This window comes from Moschus berezovskii, chromosome 6 (genome assembly GCF_049115385.1).
Source record: "Moschus berezovskii isolate FMDL1 chromosome 6, NW_MosBer_1.0, whole genome shotgun sequence".
Taxonomy (NCBI): Eukaryota; Metazoa; Chordata; class Mammalia; order Artiodactyla; family Moschidae; genus Moschus; species Moschus berezovskii.
In genome coordinates this window covers 56,063,742-56,088,591 of record NC_142465.1, presented here as the reverse complement: position 1 = coordinate 56,088,591, position 24,850 = coordinate 56,063,742, and the positions used below count along the sequence as shown (strand labels likewise).

Here is a 24,850-nt window from a genome sequence, read left to right as displayed (position 1 = left end):
GGCCAGCAGGGAAGTTCCTCACATGTGCTTTTTGTTTGTAGGAAATAATTAAGTTTTTTACAGATAACTTTTTTAAAGGTAACTTTGGCTTCCCCAATAGCTCAGTGGGTAGAGAATCTGCTTGCAATGCAGGAGTCATAGGAGATGCGAGTTCGATCTCTGGGTTGGGAAGATCCCCTGGAGAAGGAAATGGCAGCCCACTCCAGTATTCTTGCCTGGAAAATCCCATGGACAGAGGAACCTTGTGGGCTACAGTCCGTTGGTCACAAAGGGTCAGACACGACTGAGCAACTAACACACCACACACAAAGATAACATTGGTGTTTTAATTAGCATATTTTATCAGCAACATGGTTCCATGAATTTTTTAAATCAATATTTCATTTGTATATGTGTTCTGAATCAGGCTTACATTTTTACATGGTTAAGATCCAAATGCCAACTTAGAAATTTCCTGAAACATATAGTCCACAAAAGTATATTACTGAGTATACATATGTCCCCTTCTTATGACTGATTTACGTTGTTATACTGCAGAAACCAACACAACATTGTAAAGCAATTATCCTCCAAATAAAATTTTTTTAAAAAATTATTTTATTAATAAAGAAGTATATTACTAAGAATATATAGAATAGGTAACAAAATTGCAACTTTAAGAAAAGAGTTAGTAAAAATGTAGTGTAGAATATATGCAAACTTTTAATGCCTTGAATTTGCTTCCAGGCACATTTTCTATATTATAGTTTTCCTGTGGAAATTTAGATACTAACTTGTAGTGATCACTTATTTCTTTTGTTAATTATTTTTGTTTTTCTTCTTTGCACAGACTCACCCCTACTAAAAACTAGAAGAGAGCCTTCTTTTTTAGATTGGAAGATAATGAAGAAAGATTCTGGGGTTTTATTTTAAAATAAAGTACAGTTCACCTCAGCCTGTACCTTTCATTTGTTAGAGGTGATTTGTGTCTACCCTAACTATGCTGCAATAGAGAACTGCAGTCTGATTCTCATACATGGTTCTATCATTTATATCTTAAAAGATTTTCTAATTTATACAGTGATAATGTAAATAAGGACAAATTTCTTTTTTTTAATTTTAAATTTATTTATTTAAATTGGAGGCTAATTACTTTACAATATTGTAGTGGTTTTTGCCATACATTGACATGAATCAGCCATGGATTTACATGTGTTCCCCATCCTGAAGCCCCTCCCTCCTCCCTCCCCATCCCATCCCTCAGGGTCATCCCAGTGCACCAGCCCTGAGCACCCTGTCTCATGCGTTGAACCTGGACTGGCGATCTGTTTCACATATGATGATATACATGTTTCAGTGCTATTCTTTCAGATCAAAGCCCCAGACAAATCATATATAATCTGTAATTTGGAACTGTCTTTGTCTCTGTTCCTCAATATTTGCATAACAATAGTTGACTGAAATCATACATCAGTATGTTTAACAACAACGGTAATCATTTATTGAGCATCTGTTTTTTGCACAGTACTTTTACAAGCAACAAATAGAAAACATGCTCCCCAAATTCAAAAGAACTTCTATCAACTTGGTTTAAACTTTTTTAATGCTTTAAGTCTCAGAGAACCAATGATTTTCCTTGTAGTTTGTTACCTTCTTTCTTTCTGTCATTGCCAGCATCTTATATTCAAGGTCTCTTTATCTCCCTTGACCCGCTTTGAAATCAAAGTGCAAATAACTCTTCATCTTGTCTACTGTGTCCTATAAGTCATTGCAGAGTTACTTTAGTTATTTAGCATATACAGCTAATCTTAAGCTATTTTAACTTCAGCCTTAAGGAAAAACACTTTATTATTGTCTTATTTGCAGGTGTTAGTGATAGAACAGAAAAATGAAGATGGAACATGGCCAAGGGGTCCGTCTACTCCTAAGTAAGTGCTCTCACCTTTTATGGCTTAATACATGATTTTGAAGCTTTGATTTCAGATAATACAGAGTGATAGAAGAACCTAATTGTGTATTGCAAATATATTTAACTTTTTAATACTTTAGTGTTTTATTCTCAGTATAGGAGTTGTCTAAATTTGCGCTTAAATTAATATGCTGTAATTTAAAAGCTTTCCAATACTAATTTCTTTTAAAATAATGTATAAATGTTATAAATGTAATGGTGCACTAATACAATCAAATCACTATTTAAACATTTTGTTTAATATTTTTCAAGCGTTTTGTGATATTTTTTAAAGTGTCTGTTAAAAGAATATTTATCAAAATGAATCTGATATGAAAGTAATACTTTTTATTTCTTTAAATAAATAGAGTATAAAAGCACAAGTAGAGATAGAGGAGTTTAAGTATTTTGATGGTAAATAAGCAATGAAAAAATTAGGAATCTTCTATTACATTTTTTTTAATTATGATAAAGAAACATAACTTGATAGATCTGTCTGCCCGATTAGCAAAGTTTTAAGTGTGTGCACTTGCAGTATTAACTGTAGGTACATTGTTCTACAGAAGATCTCTAGAATTTATTCATCGTGTAGCAATCTTTATTCCTGTTGAACAGTAATTCCTCATTTCTCCCTTCTTCAACCCCTGGCAATCACCATTCTACTCTCTGTTTCTATGAGTTTGACTAGTTTGCATAGCCTCATATAAGTGAAATCACACAGTATTGTCTTTCTGTGAATTGTTTGCTTTACCAGACATATTATCCTCAGTTATGGGCTTATCGCTTCTTGAAAAAAATCTAATCTTTGATAGCTTTCATGAAGTGAAATACAATTATCTCTGTATTGTATAGCCTGCTTATATTATCCTTTGCAAAATTTCAATTCCTCTGATTTTTGCATTATTTAAATACAGTCCATGCTATTAACAAAGCCATTGGGCTAGATGTCTATAGGAACAAGATCATTTTTTGCAGAGCTTAATAATAACAAGGGCTTCCCTGGTGGCTCAGTGGTAAAGAATCTGCCTGCAGTGCAGGACACATGGGTTTGATCCCTGGGTTGGGAAGATCCCCTAGAGAAGAAAATGGCAACCCATTCCTATATTCTTGCCTGGATAATCCCATGGACAGAGAAGGCCTGGTGAGGCTACAGACCATGGGGCCACAAAGAATCAGATACAACGTAGCAGCTAACCCACCACCAAGCATACTGTCCCTTAGGTTCATCCATGTTTTCAAATATGGCATGATTTTGTTCCTTTTTCAAGGCTGAATAAAAGTCCATTGTATATTTTCTTTATCTATTTATCCATCAACAAGCATTCAGGTTGTTTCCCTCATCTGGGCTATTTTAAATTATTTTGCAATGAACTTCGGAGTGCCTCTTCGAGATACTGATTTCATTTCCTTTGTATGTATACCCAGAAGTGAGATTTCTGGATCATGTGATATTTATAGTTCTAATTTTTTGAGGAACCTGCTTACTGTGTTCGTAATGCCTATATCATTTTACACTGCAGCAGTTTACAAGGGTTCTAGTTTCCCCACATCCTTGCTGGCTCTCGTTTTCTTTTGTTCTTGGTAATAAACATCCTAAAAGGTGTGAGGTGGTATCTTATTGTGGTCTGATTTGCATTCTTGCCTGGAGAATCCCAGGGATGGGGGAGCCTGGTGGGCTTCCGTCTGTGGGGTCACACAGAGTCGGACACGACTGAAGTGACTTAGCAGCAGCAGCATCAGCAATGATTTCTGATATTGAGCATCTTTTTAATATACTTATTACCTGTTTGTATGCCTTATTTGCAGAAGTGTCTTTTCAAACAAGCCCTAGGCCCATTTGTTAATCTGGTTATTTGAAGGTTTTGCTGTTGAATTGTAATGAGTTTCTTATAATTTGATATTTTGGATATTAACCTCTTATCAGATATGTTGTTTAAAGATTTAAAAACAAGACCTGAATCTATAAAGCATGACATTGGTTTTGGCAGTGATATGTTGAATATGACAGCAAAAGCACTAGCAACAAAAGCAATAATAGACAAAAGGGACTACATCAAACTAAAGTTTCCCAACAGTAACAGAAACAATCAACAGAGTGAAAAGGTAACATGCTGCATGGCAGGAAGTATTTTATGGGTTTTAGGATTTTTAGATCCACATTTCATTATCAGAAACACTTAGTTGTATTTCAATATTTTGACTTTGTAGACATTTGAGAAGTAATGTGTCACATGTGCCACTTACTATTTTACTATTTCTGTAACATCCAGGGAGACTCTCATAGTTAAGCACATTAGTATTCATCAAGTATTCACACAGAGTAGGATAAATAAGGAGTATAAATAGCTCATATCAGTTCAGGTTAGATTGCCCTTGAGTGAATCATGGAGAATTTAAGTTTTCAGAGCTTTTGGAATTTCATATTTTCTGATGAAAGATTGTGAATTTGTGTTTTGAAATCCTTAAAATAACGATTCTTAAATTTATAATAATTTAGTCATTGTTAACCTAGCTAATAAAAGAGAACAGCCTGACACTTATTTTCCTTCAGAACTAAAATATAACTTTAGTGAGTTGTTCTCTGTCCTTTTTATCTTCTGTGAAGTTTATTTAAATTTTTTGTGGGAATATGCCCAAGTGTATTAATTACATTTTATTTTTACTCCCCTTAGTTGGATGTAATACAAGAGTAGAAATTTTAGGAAGATACTAAAAAACACATGGTAGAATCATGTAGATTTCTTGATGCATTTAGTGTTTAGAAGTTAGGAATTTTTTTTGTGAATATTCACATTTAGTGTTTAGATCAGAACTACTATTGTTTTTTTTCTAGCTTATCTTTAGATAGTTGTATGCTTGTTAAAGCTTTAAATAACTTTTGAAGTTACAGAATTGCTTGTGGGTTAATGTAAAAGTCCCATGAATTTCAAAGATTGAGAGACCTTTTCAACTTAAAATTACTGATACTCACCTAAGAGATAAAACTATATATTAATATTTTGTTTCATTATCTTTGTTCCTATCTGCTAGCACAGTACCAGTTTTATTTAAACAGCTATAGTTACTTGCTTCTGTAAGAGAAAACATTGTTTATTATATAATACTTTACACACTATACACATGTAGTAAATATTGGTAAGTGAAGGTACTATACACACAGAAATACACACAGAAGTACAATTGAGTCCCATTCTTCACTGAATCAGCCAGTTTTATAGGAAACCCAAATATTAAAACATGAAAAGTTTAAGTATTCGTTCACTGTAAAATGTGAGAAATACAATATAGCAGTATGTCATAAATTGCCAATTGATAGTTTATTACTTAATATTATTGTGTTAAAAATAAAAAAAAATTTAATTAGCATCTAGTATATGAAAAGACTCTCAGAAAACTAAGAATAAAAGGGAGTTGTCCTAACTGGATAAAGCCTTATAAGTCTAAAATCTGTAGCAAGCATGTAATTGAGAATTTTTGAACCCAAACTAAATAAGATTAGAAATTTTAAAAAGAAATAAAATACACTATTTGCACATAATAATACTGTCTTCATAAAATCCAAAAACAGGAGACTAGAACTAAGAGAATTCAGCAATACTGAATTAATATAAAATTAATTTATAAAAATTAATAGGTGTTTTCCATACCCATAGTTCAGTACTCTAACTCAACTGGTAAAGAATCCACCTGCAATGCACTAGACCCCGGTTCAATTCCTGGGTTGGAAAGTTCCCCTGGAGAAGTCATAGGCTGCCCACTCCATCATTCTTGGGCTTCTGTGGTGGCTCTGATTCTTCTGGTAAAGAATCCACCTGCAATGCAGGAGACCTGGGTTCGATCCATGGGTTGGGAAGATCCCCTGGAGGAGGGCATGGCAGCCCACTCCAGTGTTCTTGTCTGCCTTGAAGCAGCCCCATACACAGAGAAGCCTGACGGGCTACAGTCCATGGGGTCGTAGAGAGTGAAGACACAACTGAGCAACTATCACAACACAACATATAATAAGTATTTTTATCTTTATAGGCCATAGGGTCTCTGACTCAACTATAACTGCTGATACAGCTTGAAAGTAGCGGTAAACATTGTGTAAACATACGGATATGATGTGTTACAGTAAAACTTTGTTTAAAGAAAAATGTGGATTTGGCTTGTGCGCCATAGATTTCTGACCATGATATATAACATTAGTAACCCACATTCATAAGATAATTTGGATAGTATCTGTGACTTAGGGATCACAGAACATAGTGTGAAAATTAATGTTTGATTATATTAAGTATTTCTGTTAAAGAAACCGTATACAAAGTTAAAAGTCAAATGTTGGTTTTAGAAAATCTAAAACCTACAAGGGAATAATACTACAGTGTGCAAAGAACTGCTGTGAATTAACAGAAACAAAGCAAATAACCTTTTATAAAATAAAAGATAAAAAAATTTAAAGAAGGGGATGCCCAGCTCTGACAAGTAGTGAGATGGTATACAAACTCTTGTAAAATTAAAGCATGAGATACAACCTAATAGCCATCAGAATGACAAAAACCTAAAAGGGTGTTAGTAAGAAGTGTTTGGAGAGTTGTAGGAGACGACTTAGGTACTGATGGTGGAAGTATAAACTAGTACCATTCTATAAATCAGTCAGTGTTTAATTAAATTAGTAATGCTTAATGCCTCAAGACCATCCCCATGGAAAAGAAATGCAAAAAAGCAAAATGGCTGTCTGAGGAGGCCTTACAAATAGCTGTGAAAAGAAGAGAAGCGAAAAGCAAAGGAGAAAAGGAAAGATATAAGCATCTGAATGCAGAGTTCCAAAGAATAGCAAGGAGAGATAAGAAAGCCTTCCTCAGTGATCAATGCAAAGAAATAGAGGAAAGCAACAGAATAGGAAAAACAAGAGAGCTCTTCAAGAAAATTAGAGATTCCAAGGGAACATTTCATGCAAAGATGGGCTCGATAAAGGACAGAAATGGTATGGACCTAATAGAAGCAGAAGATATTAAGCAGAGGTGGCAAGAATACACAGAAGAACTGTACAAAAAAGATCTTCACGACCAAGATAGTCACGATAACGTGATCACTGACCTAGAGCCAGACATCTTGGAATGTGAAGTCACGTGGGCCTTAGAAAGCATCAGTATGAACAAAGCTAGTGGAGGTGATGGAATTCCAGTTGAGCTATTTCCAATCTTGAAAGATGATGCTGTGAAAGTGCTGCACTCAGTATGCCAGCAAATTTGGAAAACTCAGCAGTGGCCACAGGACTGGAAAAGGTCAGTCTTCCAATCCCAAAGAAAGGGAATGCCAAAGAATGCTCAAACTACCGCACAATAGCACTCATCTCACACGCTAGTAAAGTCATGCTCAAAATTCTCCAAGCCAGGCTTCAGCAATATGTGAACCGTGAACTCCCAGAAGTTAAAGCAGGTTTTAGAAAAGGCAGAGGCACCAGAGATCAAATTGCCAACATCTGCTGGATCATGGAGAAAGCGAGAGAGTTCCAGAGGAGCATCTATTTCTGCTTCATTGACTATGCCAAAGCCTTTGACTGTGTGGATCACAAGAAACTGTGGAAGATTCTGAAAGAGATGGGAATACCAGACCACCTGACCTGCCTGTTGAGAAACCTGTATGCAGGTCAGGAAGCAACAGTCAGAACTGTACATGGAACAACAGACTGGTTCCAAATAGGAAAAGGAGTACGTCAAGGCTGTATATTGTCACTTTGCACATTTAACTTATATGCAGAGTACATCATGAGGAACGCTGGGCTGGAAGAAGCACAAGCTGGAATCAAGATTGCTGGGAGAAATATCAATAATCTCAGATATGCAGATGACACTACCCTTATGGCAGAAAGTGAAGAGGAACTCAAAAGCCTCTTGATGAAAGTGAAAGCGGAGAGTGAAAAGGTTGGCTTGAAGCTCAACATTCAGAAAACAAAGATCATGGCATCTGGTCCCATCACTTCATGGGAAATAGATGGAAAAACAGTGGAAACAATGTCAGACTTTATATTTTTGGGCTCCAAAATCACTGCGGATGCTGATTGCAGCCATGAAATTAAAAGCCGCTTACTCCTTGGAAGGAAATTTATGACCAACCTTGATAATATATTAAAAAGCAGAGACATTACTTTGCCAACCAAGGTCCATCTAGTCAAGGCAATGGTTTTTCCCGTGGTCATGTATGGATGTGAGAGTTGGACTGTGAAGAAAGCTGATCGCTGAAGAATTGATGCTTTTGAACTGTGGTGTTGGAGAAGACTCTTGAGAGTCCCTTGTACCGCAAGGAGCTCCAACCAGTCCATTCTAAAGGAGATCAATCCTGGGTGTTCATTGGAAGGACTGATGCTAAAGCTGAAACTCCAATACTTTGGCCACCTCATGCGACGAGTTGACTCACTGGAAAAGTCTCTGGTGCTGGAAAAGGTTGGGGGCGGGAGGAGAAGGGGACGACCGAGAATGAGATGGCTGGATGGCATCACCGACTCTGTGGACATGAGTTTGAGTGAACTCCGGGAGTTGGTGATGGACAGGGAGGCCTGGCGTGCTGTGATTCATGGGGTCGCGAAGAGTCGGACACGACTGAGCAACTGAACTGAACTGAATGCCTCTGACCCAGCACTCAGTGGAACTTTTTACACAGGTCCCTGAATGAGCGACTTCACTTTCACTTTCACGCATTGGAGAAGGAAATGGCAACCCACTCCAGTGTTCTTGCCTCTAGAATCCCAGGGACGGAGAAGCCTGGTGGGCTGCCATCTATGGGGTCGCACAGAGTCGTACACGACTGAAGTGACTTAGCAGCAGCTGAATATATTATGCAGTCTTTGTAGCTGCATTGTCTGTGATAGTGGGGATTTGAAGGCAGCCTCCCTAAATATCTTTTTCAGGTAGAATGAATAAGAAAAATGATGGTGATGTACTTTGGAATGCCAGTGCAGTAGGTAGAAGTAACTGGTGAGATCTTTAAAACTGAATAAACTTTAAAACATACAGTTGAGAGAAAAAAATAAAAACAAAATGAAATTTAGCTTAGTATCATTTAGGTAAACTTGGAACAGAAAATGCTATATAAAATTATAATATTCAAGAACATTGAGAAGGCACCTGAAGTGGAGGAAAATAGTACAGATTACAGGAAAAAAAAAAGTTGGAGGAATTATCATTTACAATTGAAGTAAGGATGCAAATTCCTTTTTTTCTGGATAAATGCGACCTTTTTTAAAAAAGTGAAATTCTGTGTACTCATTAAAGTTATTACATTATAACCACATGTGACTTAGACAAATTCAACTGTAGCAGAAGGCATGTAATTTTAAGGTCCTCAAAAAAGAAACTTTAAGATATTAAAATACAGAACAGTGTAACACTTAGAATTGTCATCATATCTGTCAGGAGACAACCCTTGGTCCTCAGCATGGTATGAAGATGCTAGTTCTAATGACCACCACTAATCTGGGGTCTGTCCAGTGCTCATACTGCTTAGCACATAAATATTTCCTACTTAGAGCATCAAAAGCCAAGGAAAAAATCATTAAAAGCTGTAATATGGTGATGAAAGGAAGACTCACCTGTTGAGTTTGTTAAAACACTGTTACCTAAGCCCCATCATTAGAGTTTCTGATTCAGTAGATGGGTAGGGCTCGTGAATTTGTATTTCTCATAATACGCTCATATCTGATTCTATTGCTGTTGATCTGTCACACTTTGAGAAATTCTATAGGTAATCTTTCTTAGTATGTGTTGTGTGAACCACTGTAGACAGAAGTTTCCACAGTCCTCCCCACCAGACCAGTGAGTATAAATCTTTATGAGGGGACTCAGGAATCTGAATTTTAGGTGCTGCTTATGAAGAAGAAAATACAAGAACACCACTACAGTAGGCATTGAGAGAAATCATGTTAGTATCTAACTGTCTTGACTTTTCTGTACTACTGAAAACTGTTTTGAAGGACCTAAAAATCATACTAGACCCATTTCTATCAGAATGGAAGCAATATATCCTCACTTGAGGAACTGCTAAATATAAAAGCTATATTAAGCATAAAATATAATTTTGTTTAAAACATGTAGTCCTGTTTATAAAAATGTATTAACCTATGACAGCCCAAAATCTAATTGGAAATCTTAAGAACCTACCTAAAAATTATTCAGAAGTTTTCTATTTTTATCTATTCAGATTTGTCTGCTAGGTATCAATTTATAATTTTATTTTTTCATCTTTATGTTTTTTAAAAATTGAGATTCTTAGTTTTTTCCACAACTTGGATTTCTAATCTATTAAGTATCTAATTTCTTAAAACTGCTCAAAAACACACTATTTTCTAATAATATTTTATGAAAGTTTCAACCATTGTAATGTTTTTTTCTGTTGTGTTAAATTTGACTATCTCTCCAAAAATGTTGTCATTGGGTGGATAGTCTAATTATTGGATGGAGATGTTTAGCTAGTTACAGCTTATATTTTTAAAAAATTATTTTAAAGTCGAGTAATTGTAGAATCCTGTGTGCTCCTAAAGAGAGGAGAAATCTAATCAATAGATTACCCCTTACTCTTGAGAAAATTTGTTTGTTAACACCTTATCCTTTAGTTAGAAGCAGTATAACTTGATTAATTAACTAAATTGTACTATTACTTTTTTTCTGTATGGTTTCATTTAGGTATAATTGTCTCAAAGAGTGCTATTGACAGTACTAATGTTTTAGAAATTAAAATATCCATATTTTGCTGTTTTTCTAAAATAAGTAAAAATTCTTGTAAAGGTAGCATGAGAAGTTGTTTTAATTCAGACGTTTTCATTAATTGCTCAAAAATACCGACAAGAGATGTGTAATTAAGAATCTGTTGAAAAAAGTAAGGGTCATTTATGACTGAAGAGGCAGTTTTCATAAGCTAGAAAGAATTTGGAGAAGAATCCAAAATCAACCAGGTAAGACATGACAGGCTAAAATAAATCAAATAGAAAACTAAGCCACTAGTTCTTAACTCAGATGTTGGTCCTCTGCCATCTGTGTTGTTCTGATTAGCAGAATTCAGAGTTGGTGACTGAGCGCTGAGTATAAACTTCATCTTGCTGCTGCTGCTGCTGCTAAGTCACTTCAGTCGTGTCCGACTCTGTGCGACCCCAGAGACAGCAGCCCACCAGGCTTCCCCGTCCCTGGGATTCTCCAGGCAAGAACACTGGAGTGGGTTGCCATGTCCTTCTCCAGTGTGTGACAGGGAAAAGTGAAAGTGAAGGCGCTCAGTCGTGTCCGACTCTTCACGACCCCATGGACTGCAGCCTACCAGGCTCCTCTGTCCATGGGATTTTCCTGGCAAGAGTACTGGAGTGGGTTGCCATTGCCTTCTCCAAACTTCTTCTTGGTGGTATGTTAATATTGTTAAAGTATTCTGTCCCTGAATGCTCTGCTTGGAGAGAGGAAACATCTTATAAATAAAACCACTGCATACTACTTTTTATTTAGGATAAATAATAAACATCTAGGTGATTGTAATAATTGTTTTTTTTTACACCAGCTGTTTTGATTTTGTATCTGTTTAAATATAGATAGAAAAGCCTAACATATATTTCTTTAGGACTTTTTAAAGACTTATTAAGTGCAGTTTGCATGTATAGTAATTGCAGGTTAACTGTATAAATGGATTCAGAAATCATGGATAGACCTGTTCAGTTGAAAGTTCATACTAGGAAACTCCTGTGAGATAAAGTATTGTTTTCATTTTAACAATAACCTGAATAGACACTTTTTAAGTATTTGTAAGCAAGACAATCTCTGCTTATTTGAAACATTAGTAGATTTGGTTATGACGGTTTTACTTCAGTACTAAAGGAACAGTGGTTATTACAGTTCACAGAAAGTGCTTTCTTAAAGTTTCTATGAAAGTATACACATTTGTTACCAATTTTAACCTTGTTCAGATACTGAAAGGTGGGGGATTGAGTGATTTTGGTTGTAGGAGTTGAGAAGATGGCTCAGGAACCAGTTCTTCATTCCTTGTCATTCAAATTCATAGTTTTCAAATTAATAACATCTTCAATTTAAAATGCAGCCTGTGAACCATAAATCTAGAGTAACATTCCAAAATCTGCTATTCTTTTGTCATTTTTAAAGACATTTTGAGTCTTTATAAATTTTCTTTCATGCTTTATCTCATTGGTCTCAGTAAGAAAAAGACAGAACACAACATTGTAAGTCAACTATACTCCAATAAAAAGTTTTTTTTTTAAGAAACATAGAATGATTTTTTCTGAAACTAAAAAGTTTAAAGTAATGGAACTGCATAGGATGCAGTTATTATGGGCAACCAAAGCTTAGAAAGTAATGACAATTACAGGAATCCTATAATTCCAGGAGTTACATTCCTGGAAGTGAGAAATATTAGTGAATTATCTAATTAAAAATGTGAAGAACTGTATACTAAATCTTAAAAAGTGTCCCTAAGTAATGATAGAAGGAAAAAAGATGAAATAGAATGAATAATTCTGAAGACTCAGGAAATCTTGAATCTTGTTTGGTCATAGAGGCCAAGGGGGAAAAGAGCTTATAGAATAAAGGGAATGGTAAGCAGTGTATTTAAATGATGCAGAAATTGGAGGCAGACAAAAGATGCAGTGTATTTGACAAATGAAGACAGCATGATGAGAATAAGAAATAGAGTATAGGGAAAGAGGGGATGAATACCTAAGTCAGAAAATGGAACACCTGATATAGATCACTCATCATGAAATGTACTGAAAGAAGAAAAATAAGGTGGCACTTGGTTGGAAAGGCATTATTCCTGGAGAGAGAAAAAAATTATATATAAATATATTTATTATTTAAATATATACATCATTTCCTAATGGTGAAGGCAGCATAATGGTGGGCTGTTGTTCTTGTGTATTGTTATTTACCAATAAACTGATTTTTTCTGCCTATTTTAGTGGTCCAGACTCCAAATCTTTTTTGGAAATGCTTGTGATTGTATTGATACATAAACACACACTTCCCATAGCTATACTTTGTGGTTCCTAAATTTAATATACATTAAGATCTTGAGTGTGTGTACAGATTTTCCTTTGAAATTCTGAAAATGCACATTGATTAAATAAATCTTTGTGTAAACACTACCTATTTTCTGTTGTGGTAAGATAATGTATAACCTAGTACTGTGTCTCTAAGTTTTACCAAAGGGAGCATGGTCACAATCAAGCTTATCAGTTAGTGTTAGATTTAATATTTAAAAGCCATATCCAAATTAAATTGAAGTTAGGACATTTAGATAGTATATTTCATGCATAAATGAAACTTTGGTATTCAGTTCTCAAATAGATGCTTGATTCAGAGGTACTCACAAAAAATTATTGGATACTTTCTTTCTCCCTTGGTTTGTTCCAAATGTTTGAACAATTTACAGTGACACATATAAGTTAAAGTTAACTGTATGACTAGATGAAAAAAGTCAGAACGAAAGGAAAATAAACATAGGCATAGTAAGATGAAATCAGAGGGGTTAGCTAGTAGCAGCAAAAATTGTTCTTGGAGTTAAGGTAAGGGCTCTTGGAGTTAACTAAAATTGATCTGCAAGTGTAAGGACATTTTTGGGATCCCGATTCAGACTAATCAATTTTTGAGACAGTTGGGGGAAAAAATGTGAACATGAACTGAATATTAGATTGGGGCAGACGGTAGTATCGCAGAAGATCTCTTAACCTGCTAGGGACACATACTGTAGTATTTACAGGTGTAATTATAAATTTAAAATAGTGCGGCAAAAACATGAATGTGGAAGTTGAGGGCTTTATAAATAAAGTGAGTGGTAGAATGTTAATTTTTGAAGCTGAATGACTGATACTGGGCACATGAGGACATGTGTGTGTTTGAAAATTTTTTATGTGAGACATCAGAAAAAATTGGGTGCTTGCAGTTTTGGTGTTGAGAGTGATAATGGTTAAAGAAAAGTAACTAATTTTATTTAAGTGAAATATTTTGTCAGATAGCATTAGAACAGTCAAAATGAGAAGCAAAAATTATGTGAAGCATCTTATATGTAAATTTTCTTAAGTTCTCTTTTGTTTAAGTATTTAACGTGCCGTCTGACAGAAAGGAGACACAAAGCAAATGCTTGTTGAATCGAACTAATCTGTATCTCACAGCAGTAAAGATGCTTAATTTTTCAAGAGATTTAAATTTTTCATTTTCTCTAAGAACTTAGTTTAGGATGATTGTTAGAAATTGGGAAAGTTAAGATCAGTCTTGTTTTTCTTAACAATTTTTGTTTTTTAATGTTACATTTTAAACATTTGGATTTTATGTCATGTTTGAAAATGTTTTAAATTAGATATGTCAGTATTCAGACTTAATTTCTCTATATTTTCATTGCTCAATATGTATTAGATTTCTATGAATGTTGAATATTTAGGTAAAGCTGTGTTTTTCTGTTCAAGTAAGAATTTCAACTTGGCCTTGAATTACAGGCTTTTAGCTGAAACACTGGGAATAGGGGAATTAAAATACTGCATTCAGTTGTCAGGGGTGAAGTTTAATTTTCTCGCTTCATGAAATCAATTCAGCTGTGCTGTTGTTTTACTTTTTTCTGTCCTGTTAAGAGACGATTCACTGTCTTATATTACACTTAGCCCTAACTAGCCAAAATGAGTTTAATGCTAGAAAACTGGCTTAGCATCCAGTTTGTGCATAATATTCTAAGCATTTTTTTTCACTCATCTCTTAGAAAGCTGTTAGTGCAAAGTTGCTAATAGTGTAATTTCCAAATTATATCAAAGAAAAGGTTATAATCCACAGAACCCCTAAATTAATTCCACAAACTTTGGCAAATTGGGCTACGTGTAATCTAGGTCAGAAATTGGAATCACAGTAGATAAGTGATCTAGCTATTATCAATAATGTCTGTATCAGGATTTTAAAAGTTTTATCAAACTTTTCTGTTTACCTGTGGACCGCATCCATCCAGCTCTGATCTCTATGCTCTTTAAGAGCAAGCTCTCTACCAGTGGATTTATCCGAGTGTTTCCTTGACCTTGCTTTTCCTTCATTATCAACTCACTCCTGTGTATATAAATACCTTGCATACTGCCACACGTATAGTAGACACTAGTTAACATTAGGGCTTCCCTGGTGGCTCAGAGGTTAAAGCGTCTGCCTCCAATGCGGGAGACCCGGGTTCGATCCCTGGGTCGGGAAGATCCCCTGGAGAAGGAAATGGTAACCCACTCCAGTATTCTTGCCTGGAGAATCCCGTGGACGGAGAAGCCTGGTAGGCTACAGTCCATGGGGTCACAAAGAGTCGGACACGACTGAGCGACTGAACGGAACGGAGTTAACATTAGTTTGTGCTTTTGTTTCTTTTCCAGTATCATTTTCCAGGCTAACCTATAGATATAAACAAATCTCTCCCGTCTTTAAAAACAAGACCATCAATTTCCTCTGAATATCATTTAGTTTTTCTCCCTTTGATAGCCAACTTCTTTAAAAAGGCAGTGCTTACTATTCCTTATCACCTATTCAGGATTTAGCAGAGCCCTTATTGAACTTTTTTAAGACCTAATTTATTTATCCCTCTCTTTAATACTTCTTTTTGATAACTATCTCCTAAAGAAATTCTCTTATTTTGAAACCATTATACCAGTTTTTCAGGACTCTGACCAATCCTCTGACTGGCTGGCTCTCTTCCTCTCCAGGGCTGCCTGCCTATTTTTGCACGTTTCATACTGCACAACTCCAGGGACATCATTCACATTGTAATCTATAAAAGGCCCTCTTTGGCATTGTGCAGTTTTACCTACCATTGTTTTTGTACTATTGGTGCAAATATCTACCCAGTGAAGGAGGTCAGATAATGTTTAAATAACATGTTATGTTTTTGTGAAAATAGTTTTGACCAAATGGACTCCTGCCTGGAAAGGATCTTGTATCCCGTTTGGTGTCCATGGATTGCACTTTGAGAACTGTTTTCTGAATCTCCAAGACATGTTACCTGTGCCCACTCCACTGTCTTAGTCCGCCTTTATTACTTCTCACCTTTGTTGTTCTTAAATGCTCTTCCAATCTTCAGTCTCTTTCTGTTCCTCAGGAGTTAACTTTCTAGAATACAAGTTGACTATGTTGATTCTCTTAAAATCTTTCAACATTCCACAGCACAACTGGATAAAATACATATTCCTTCAGAGGACATAAGAGATTCTTTATTATCACACCTGGCTTACTAACCTTTGTTTCTAACACTGCATACTTCCTACTCTTTCGATTTATTGATAATTCCCAAAACTCATCATGATTCTGTAGCTCCACACATTCTCACATACTATTCTTTCCACCTGGAATACTCTTATGTTCCAGTTTCCACCCACCCTTCCAGCTGTGCACATTTTAAAATTACTTCATGTACTACCCACAAAATTTGACTTTGTTATAATTTTAAAATTTGTTTTAGAACTTACACTGTTTTGTAGGTTGCTTGTGTCATTTCTCCCTGTTAGATTATGAGCTATTTGAGATCAGGAACTATGTCTGTCTTTGTATTGCTAGACTTAACAAGGGCAAGAAATCCAATACTGTCTTGGAGTAGAGTTGCTAATGAATAGTAAAAATGCACAGATGGTCAGAAAAAATGTTACATACACAGAGACATACACACACACTCCCCACCCGCATATGGGTTTCCCTGGTAGCTCAGCTGGTAGCGAATCTGCCTGCGATGCAGGAGACCCTGGTTCGACTCTCCTGGGTCGGGAAGCTCCCCTGGAGAAGGGATAAGCTACCCACTCCACTATTTTCGGGCTTCCCTGGTGGGTCAGACAGTAAAGAATCTGCCTGTAATGCAGAGGACCTGGATTCAATTCCTGGGTTCAGAAAATCCCCTGCAGAAGGGCATGGCACCCCACTCCAGTATTCTTGCCCAGAGAATCCCCAAGGACAGAGGAGCCTGGCGGACTAGAGTCTATGGGGTTGCAAAGAGCCAGACATGACTGAGCGACTAAGCACAGCACATATATACCATCAATTCAGTTCAGACACTCAGTTGTGTCCAACTCTTTGCAACCCCATGAACCACAGCACGCCAGGCCTCCCTGTCCATCACCAACTCCCGGAGTCGACCCAAACCCATGTCCATCAAGTCGGTGAGGCAATCCAACCATCTCATCCTCTGTCGTCCCCTTCTCCTTCTGCCCTCAATCTTTCCCAGCATCAGGGTCTTTTCCAGTGAGTCATCTCTTTGCATCAGGTGGCCAAAGTATTGGAGTTTCAGCTTTAGCATCAGTCCTTCCAATGAACACCCAGGACTGATCTCCTTTAGGATGGACTGGTTGGATTTCCTTGCAGTCCAAGGGACTCTCAAGAGTCTTCTCCAACACCACAGTTCAAAAGCATCAATTCTTCAGTGCTCAGCTTTCTTCACAGTCCAACTCACATCCATAAACATGACCACTGGAAAAACCATAGCCTTGACTAGACGGACCTTTGTTGGCAAAGTAATATCTTTGCTTTTTAACATGCTCTCTAGGTTGGTCATAACTTTCCTTCCGAGGAGTAAGCATCTTTTAATTTCATGGCTGCAATCAGCATCTGCAGTGATTTTGGAGCCCAGAAAAATAAAGTCTGCCACTGTTTCCACTGTTTCCCCATCTATTTGCCATGAGGTGATGGGACGGGATGCCATGATCTTAGTTTTCTGAATGTTGAGCTTTAAGCCAACTTTTTCACTTATATAAATATATGTATATATGTATGTATATATATATATAGGCATTTCACATGATATATGACCTTAGCCATATATAATATATAATATATAATAAATATATGTTATAATAAAATATTTTCATAACTTTTACTATAAGTAAAATTCAAGGGAATATTTCTCTTTCCATATATTTGAAAACTTGTAGTGAATTGAATTAAATTATAGTCAAATGGATCACATTTTGAAAAATTAACCTCCTTAATTCATTATAACTTAGTTTCAGTGTTTTTAGTTTGTTTCCCTAATTTAGCATTATTAATATGAAGGCAAACAATGCCAGAATGCTTCTTTATTACTATTAACATTTTAAAATAAATACCTTAAAATATTAGTATTTATATTAAAATTACATTTTAAGTGTGTCTTCTTCATTGTTTTATATTAAAACTTGGTGTGTGTATTTTTTGTTTTGAGCTTAGTGCAGTTAAATAAAATCTTGTAAGGGTCTTCTGTCAGAAAGGCAGCTAAATAGAAGTCCCACTTGATATAATCTTATCTGTATGTATATAGTCAACAACAACAAAAAATCCTCCTTTAAAATGAAGAAAAATTTTGCCAAGATTTCATAAAACTTCAAAAGTTAAATAAAATTTTTATGTGTAAGAAATTTTATTACCCACCACTTTGCAAAATTCAGATTACCAAAAAGCAAATTTTATAGGTTATATACTTTCCTGCTCATTGACCATTTTGCTGTTCATTGTCAACCTGAGTAAAAGAAAGAAAATAATTTTTAAAACAGAAATCACTTTAGGCCTCACTAATTTAGAATTTCTGATGACTAAGATACTGGACGGAAAGTATTAACTTCTTAAGGCCCTACAGCCCATGGCCTAGATGTTGCCTAGTAAATTAAATTTGTGTACAAAATTACAAGAGAAATTAAATCTTTCAGAGACTTCTAAGTACTTTAAAATAATCATTTGTGTATCATGGATTTGTTTATTATAAATCATGCCTTCAAAGCTTATTTGTTAATTAAAAGCCATTATTAATTGAGATTTCTCCAAAAAGATTCTGAACTAGTAAGGTGTGTAGTATGCAGTCAGATTTATATCTGTTCAGTTTTTGAAGGGATGAATTTGGCCAAATATTGCTTTATGGGATTATGTTTGGAATTCTCTTTGCTCTTTTATCCCTCTTGCCTTACACTTTTAAAATTGGTAAATCCTCTGATATCTGTGTTGTGTATGATTGGAATGCCATGATACCTACTGGGGGCTAACCAGGTGGCTCCACACGCCAGTGCAAGAGATGTGGGTTTAATCCCTGGGTTGGGACAATCCCTGGAGGAGGAAATGGCGACTCACTCCAGTATTCTTGCCTGGAAAATCCCATGGCCCGAGGGACCTCGAAGGCCACAATCCATAGGGTTGTAAGAGTTGGACATGACTGAGCAACTGAGCACACATGCTTGGTACCTCCTGAGACACAAAGTGGATTTCTTTAACATGCTTCCTTTAAAAATTAGTATTTTAATTCCACTGATTTAAGAAAATTATTGATTGGAAAATATTAGTAATGGTTACCTGAACTCAGAAATGGGTGTATTGCATTAGTAGATTTATGAGAATAATACCGAGTTTTATATTTAATTTGACAAATTTCTTTTGAAAATAGTTCCCTTATATACCATTATTTTTTATATGAATGAATACATCAGAAATCGAAAACCAAAGGATGATGATTTTGTCATAAATCTGTTTTCCAGCATTCATTTACTACATACATTGTCATCTGTTAGTTCATTTCTTTATTTCATAATTTCAAAATTCAGCATTTTTTATCTAATTTAACATTTTCATATTTTTAAAGGTCCCCAGGTGCATCCAATTTTTCAACTTTACCAAAGATCTCTCCTTCATCTCTATCAAATAATTATAACAACATCAACAACAGAAAGTAAGCACTGAATCTTAAAAACTCTTTGTTTAATTGATCGCCCTATTGTGGTTGTATCTAAAATTTAGAATAAAAAAGTCTTAATGCATTAAAATTGATTTTCTGTTAAATCACTGGTCAGTTCTTCTAGGAGTAACTTCACAAGAAAGCAAGCAGTATAAACTTCTTGATTTAATATATATACTACAGTAATTTACTAAAAGAGAAATAAAGCACTTTCAGAGTTTTATATTCTAAATGCTAATTATTTAAATATATAGAAGTCTGTTATCATTCAAATTTTTAAGAAGAGTATGAATTTCAGATGTCATTTTAGAACTAGACATGTAATCAATCACAGACAGCATATAGTGTTTTTTTAAAAGTGTGTATCTGTGATTCAGTTGGAAGGTACAGTCAGTAAAATTGAAAAGTGTATATAAATTATTATTTATGAAAAAGGCAATTATTTTTTCTTAAATAGCTTGGAGAAACAATTCCTTTTCTCTACCATGAATAATACTCAGAATCTTGGGATATATAAAAATTACCTGACAGTGTGTGCCTTTGAATATATTGCTATAAGAAAAAGGATTGAAAGTCACTTGATATTCACAATAATACCTGACGTGGATATATTGCCTTGAAAATTGACACGGTTTTATAGGAAAGGATAAAAAGAAAACTATAATTAGTCCGGTCCGTTATGGAAAGAATTTTAATCCAGAGATGATTATCCTTTTACTTCTTGGATGTAAACATTGTCACTTCTATATTAGATTTACAGTGTTAATTTAATTAAATATTTATGCTGCTTGTCCAGTTCATAAATGACATCTGATTATTCTAGAGAATTAATTCAAAAATACTTGAGACTATTTGTGAAATACTCTTTTAAAAAGCACCATTAACTGACTTTATAGATTTAATTAACGTTCCCTTAAAATTCTTACGGAGGGTGGGACTTGATAAAATGATTCCAATTTTAACATACATCTGGATTATAAATATATAAGAATAGCCAAAATAACTTTGGAAAGAAAAAAACATTGAAAATAATTAATCCTATTAAATATCACAACCTGTTATAAAGATAGAATTCAAACAGCAAAGTACTGACCCAGTAATATGCCTCCAGATCAATGGAATAGAAAAGACAGCTCAGAAACAGACCTTTATATACAAAAAGAATTTAATGTGATCAGAAAGTATCAATATTCCAGACTAATGGGGAATGGAAAGATTATCCAGGAAATGCTGTTATAAAAATTAGATTGCTATTAAAAAGTATTAATTGTCAGGTATATAAAAATTAAAAGGCAAGTAAGTGGAGAAAATTCTTGCCAGAAATGGCAATGAAGGGCAAATATTCTTAATATAGCAAGCTTATAAAAATCAGCAAGGAGTTTTTTCAGATGGCTAGAAAAGTGAGTAAATGATGTAGCTGGGCTGTAAAAGTAAAAGAATTAAACATTTTAAATGTTCAAATTCACTAACTAGAGATAGGTAAATTAAAACCATAAACAACTCCATCCACTTCCCCCCACCTCCAACGCACTGGGAAAAGTTAAGTGATGATATATTTTCTTGTAAGGATTCTGTTTGAGTGGTTGGAATGTTAGTCCAACTTTTCTAGAAAAGAGTTTGCTATCTGTATCAAGATTTAAAACATTTATTCCTTTATTTCAGTAGTAACAAGATATGCACACTATAGTATAATAGCGAAATATTGAAGACACTGGATATCCAAAATTGCAATGTAGTATGTTCTCTTCTATTCAAAAATGTTTATTCTCAAGCAAAAGAGTGAAAGGAATCCTCCTATAATCTGGTTTGTATTTTACATGGTATCTTTTAATTCATTAGAAGTAATTTTCTCATAAGAGATAAAATATTATTTGTGTTTCTGCCGATTGCAGATGGCTCCCACATTTACTGTGAAAGAATTTGGTTCCATGTATTATAGTTATCCTGTACATGTTAGTTATTCTATACATGTATTTATAGTTAGTTATTCTTTGGAGAGAGATTGTTTAACATTGTATTGAACAATGTTATAGACTGTATTGAACATAGACTGTATTTTGACCAGAGTAGCCATATTAGTACATGTGGTCTGGTGCTTCTATTTTTGTCTTATTTCCTTCTTATAGTAAAAATATGACAGTACAATGTGATTTCAAAACCTCTGACTGGAGAAAATATTAAAAAGGGGAATTGGGAGTGGTTTCTTAAATTTAGAACATGAATAATGATTCTACTCCTATGACTAGATTATGTTTTTAGCTATTTATATTTGTCTAGATACTAAAATAATCCTTTCATATTGGAAATTTTAATAGTAAATAGTTGCCTGTACCACTTTACTTAAAAGTAAAACTTACCTTTCTTAGTAAGGAACGAAATTTAAACATTTATGAAATGAGTTTTTTTAACTTGAATAAATGCTGTCATGTTTACCTAAACAATTATCTCACATAAAATTTACTTCTTGACTTTATTTTCAACTTGTGGAAATAGGTAGCTGCTTAAGACTTCAGGTGGAAATACCATGATTTCTTTAATTAAAAGGATGTAAAATGGGTAGTAACATTGTTAAATTAAGTACATTTATGAAACTTCATGTATGTGGCTGTGTATTCCAGTGAAAGTACATGTTAAAATCAATAGTTCTGACATACAAGTTTATATGGCATTTATTTACAAATTCAAGATGTAAACTGATACATTATTAAGTTACAAAATTTTCATTTTTAGAAATAAGAGTATTTGTTATAATAGTAATAACAGTGTACTTGGAATTATGTAAGTTTAATAAAGGTTAAGTTTTTATTAAAGACTAATGTTATGAAGAATCAGATGCCTGAATATTGTTTTCCTTGTAGTTTTCTTATTAATTCATACAATATTCATTATATATGCCAAAATCTTTCTTTTCGCTGCATTTTCTTCTGTCTTGCTACATTTACTTTGCTATAATACTGCCTTTAAAAATAAATGTCTTCAATGTATTTATTGTCTCAACTCGTGGCTTTCCACATCAGAGCACATTCTGTTTTTCTGTTAATTCATTTAAAACTCTTTTATTTGCAATGGAAATGACTTTGTGTAAGAGATTAAGCGATGAAAAGGAACTGGAACTAACGACTGCCAGAGCTAGCTAGTGATCTGGCTTTTGACAAGTTACTTGGTGGAAGCATCATTTCATTAACTTCAAAGTAAGCATAAACTTTTAAATGTATATTCATTTAAGATTATAGATTTATAATACATAATTAGTATAGTATTAAAATTCTTATTAAGATTCCTGACAAACTCATTAATTTTTACAAAGTAGCAAACCCTGTGGGATAAGGACTAGCTTACAATCTTTAGGAGAAAAATAGCAGAAGCCATTATGAAAGGTATAGAAGCTGTCTTTCCGGCTTAGGTTTCCTTTTTCTCTGCTGAAGTGTTTAAAGAGCTGGCTGCTGACTTTGGTATTTTCCTCAGCAGACTTTAATTGATTTAAAGAGCACAAAAGATGTGGATTATAAGTGACCAATACTGAAGACAATATTAAAATATTTAATTTGTTTTCATTATTATCATTGAGCATCTAGACTAGTATCTCAATCTTTGGACAAGGTTTATACTTATTCTGTCACTTAAACTAAAATGCAGATATCCTTTAAGTATTCAGATCTTAAAAGATAAAACCAAACACTGTTTTTGCATATGAGTTTTGTATTCATTTTTCAGTAAATAGGAATCCCTGTCCCAGCAAACTCCATGCTCTTGCCACAAAGAAGAGTTGAGTTTGCAACATTCTTTATTGGGGGTAGGGGATATCTGAATATGAATAAGCGTATGAGTGTGCTTTTAGTGTTTTCACTTGCTTGGGTGTCGGTGTGGATATGGGTGTGTGTGCATGAACATACATTTGGGCATACTTTCCCTCTGCATTGTGACTTGTTTTATTATAATTTTATAGCTGATATATATATATAATATACATATATTAACTATAACAATTATAAAATATATATATATTATTTTTCAACGTGTTGAAAATGTAGACCTTTTATTTTTGTAATATATAGCAGACCTTGATTTTAAGCGCTTCTTAAGGGGAAGAAAGAAAACACAATTCAGTTTTTCTGTTACATATCCTAGAAGTTATAGAGTCAAGAATCAGTTATTAAGTGAATATATATTAAATTATTGACAGGTGCCTTGGACTTAGTTACTGGTAATAAAAATTATAAGGCTAGTGATCTTCAAAAGATGCTTGAACCCATTTTTTTTGCTTTAACTTTAAAATAAGTAAATAGCTACAAGTCTTATGAAGCACTTCTTTGGACCCTGCTATTTTTAAGTATAGGGTAGATTAATTTTTTAGTATGAGAGTTGATCTTTTATTTGTGATGAATACAAAAATATTAATGGTATAACATTATGTGTATAATTATTGATTGATAGAGTTTTGTGTTGGGGCATGTATGTTTACTTAAGGTTTTGTTAGAACAGGCAGTAGTACAGTTCATCTAAACTGTTGTGATTATAAGGTGAGAGTATAGAAGCTACAATGGAAAATTATTTGAAATTACAAGTAAAAACTGTTTTTGAAAAAAATAAAACCAGGAATAAATTGTAGCCAATTGAGGCTGTCAGAGTTACTGATTTACCAAGTTTATTTGTAATAGTGTATTCTTTTATTTGTTTTTAGCAAATGACCTTGATTCTTGTCTAGGTTTATCCAGAGCATTCATCATAAATAGCTTATAAGATAACCTACTAAAAATTAAGAAGTCATTATTTTCCAAAAACAAATTTTTAATTACATGTTAAAAAAAGGAGGAGTCTAGCTTATTGATTTTATTAGTTATTTGTAAAATTACCCTGATTCTCTAAAGGTTGAATATTACATCATTTTTTAAAGATTATTATCTATTGTACTTATCATAGTACATATTATCCTGAAGTTGCATTTATCTAGTTAAATAAACTGCTTTAATCTAACAAGCGAGAAGATTCTTTCTGTAATACTAATACTGAAATGTACTTGCTTAGAATCATTTAATCAATGATTCTTAGAATCAATCAGTTTTGCATACCTAATCGTCCCAGACTTTTTTCTGCAATTGAATACTAGATTTTGCTGGTCTAGCATAGAATACTATAAATAGAATCTTCAGTACATCAGAGCAGTGATGTCACAGAGGCCCTTGAAATCTCTGCTCTTACCTGTAATTAAAGCACAACTCTTTCTGTTTCTCTTGTTCCCACTCTATTACAATAGCAAGATGTAAAAGGGAC

At 34.2% G+C, this 24,850-nt stretch overlaps 1 protein-coding gene across 4 annotated transcripts in view; it reads left to right on the top strand.

The window, feature by feature from the left end:
* USP15 (ubiquitin specific peptidase 15) overlaps positions 1-24,850 on the top strand; it is a 145,029-nt gene that overhangs the window by 71,662 nt on the left and 48,517 nt on the right. For 2 of the 4 annotated variants that reach the window (XM_055396118.2, XM_055396120.2), the window contains 2 exons: positions 1,846-1,907; positions 19,487-19,573. In XM_055396118.2, coding sequence (XP_055252093.1) covers positions 1,846-1,907; positions 19,487-19,573 — 149 coding nt within the window. The other 2 variants (XM_055396119.2, XM_088837068.1) reach the window with 2 other exon arrangements.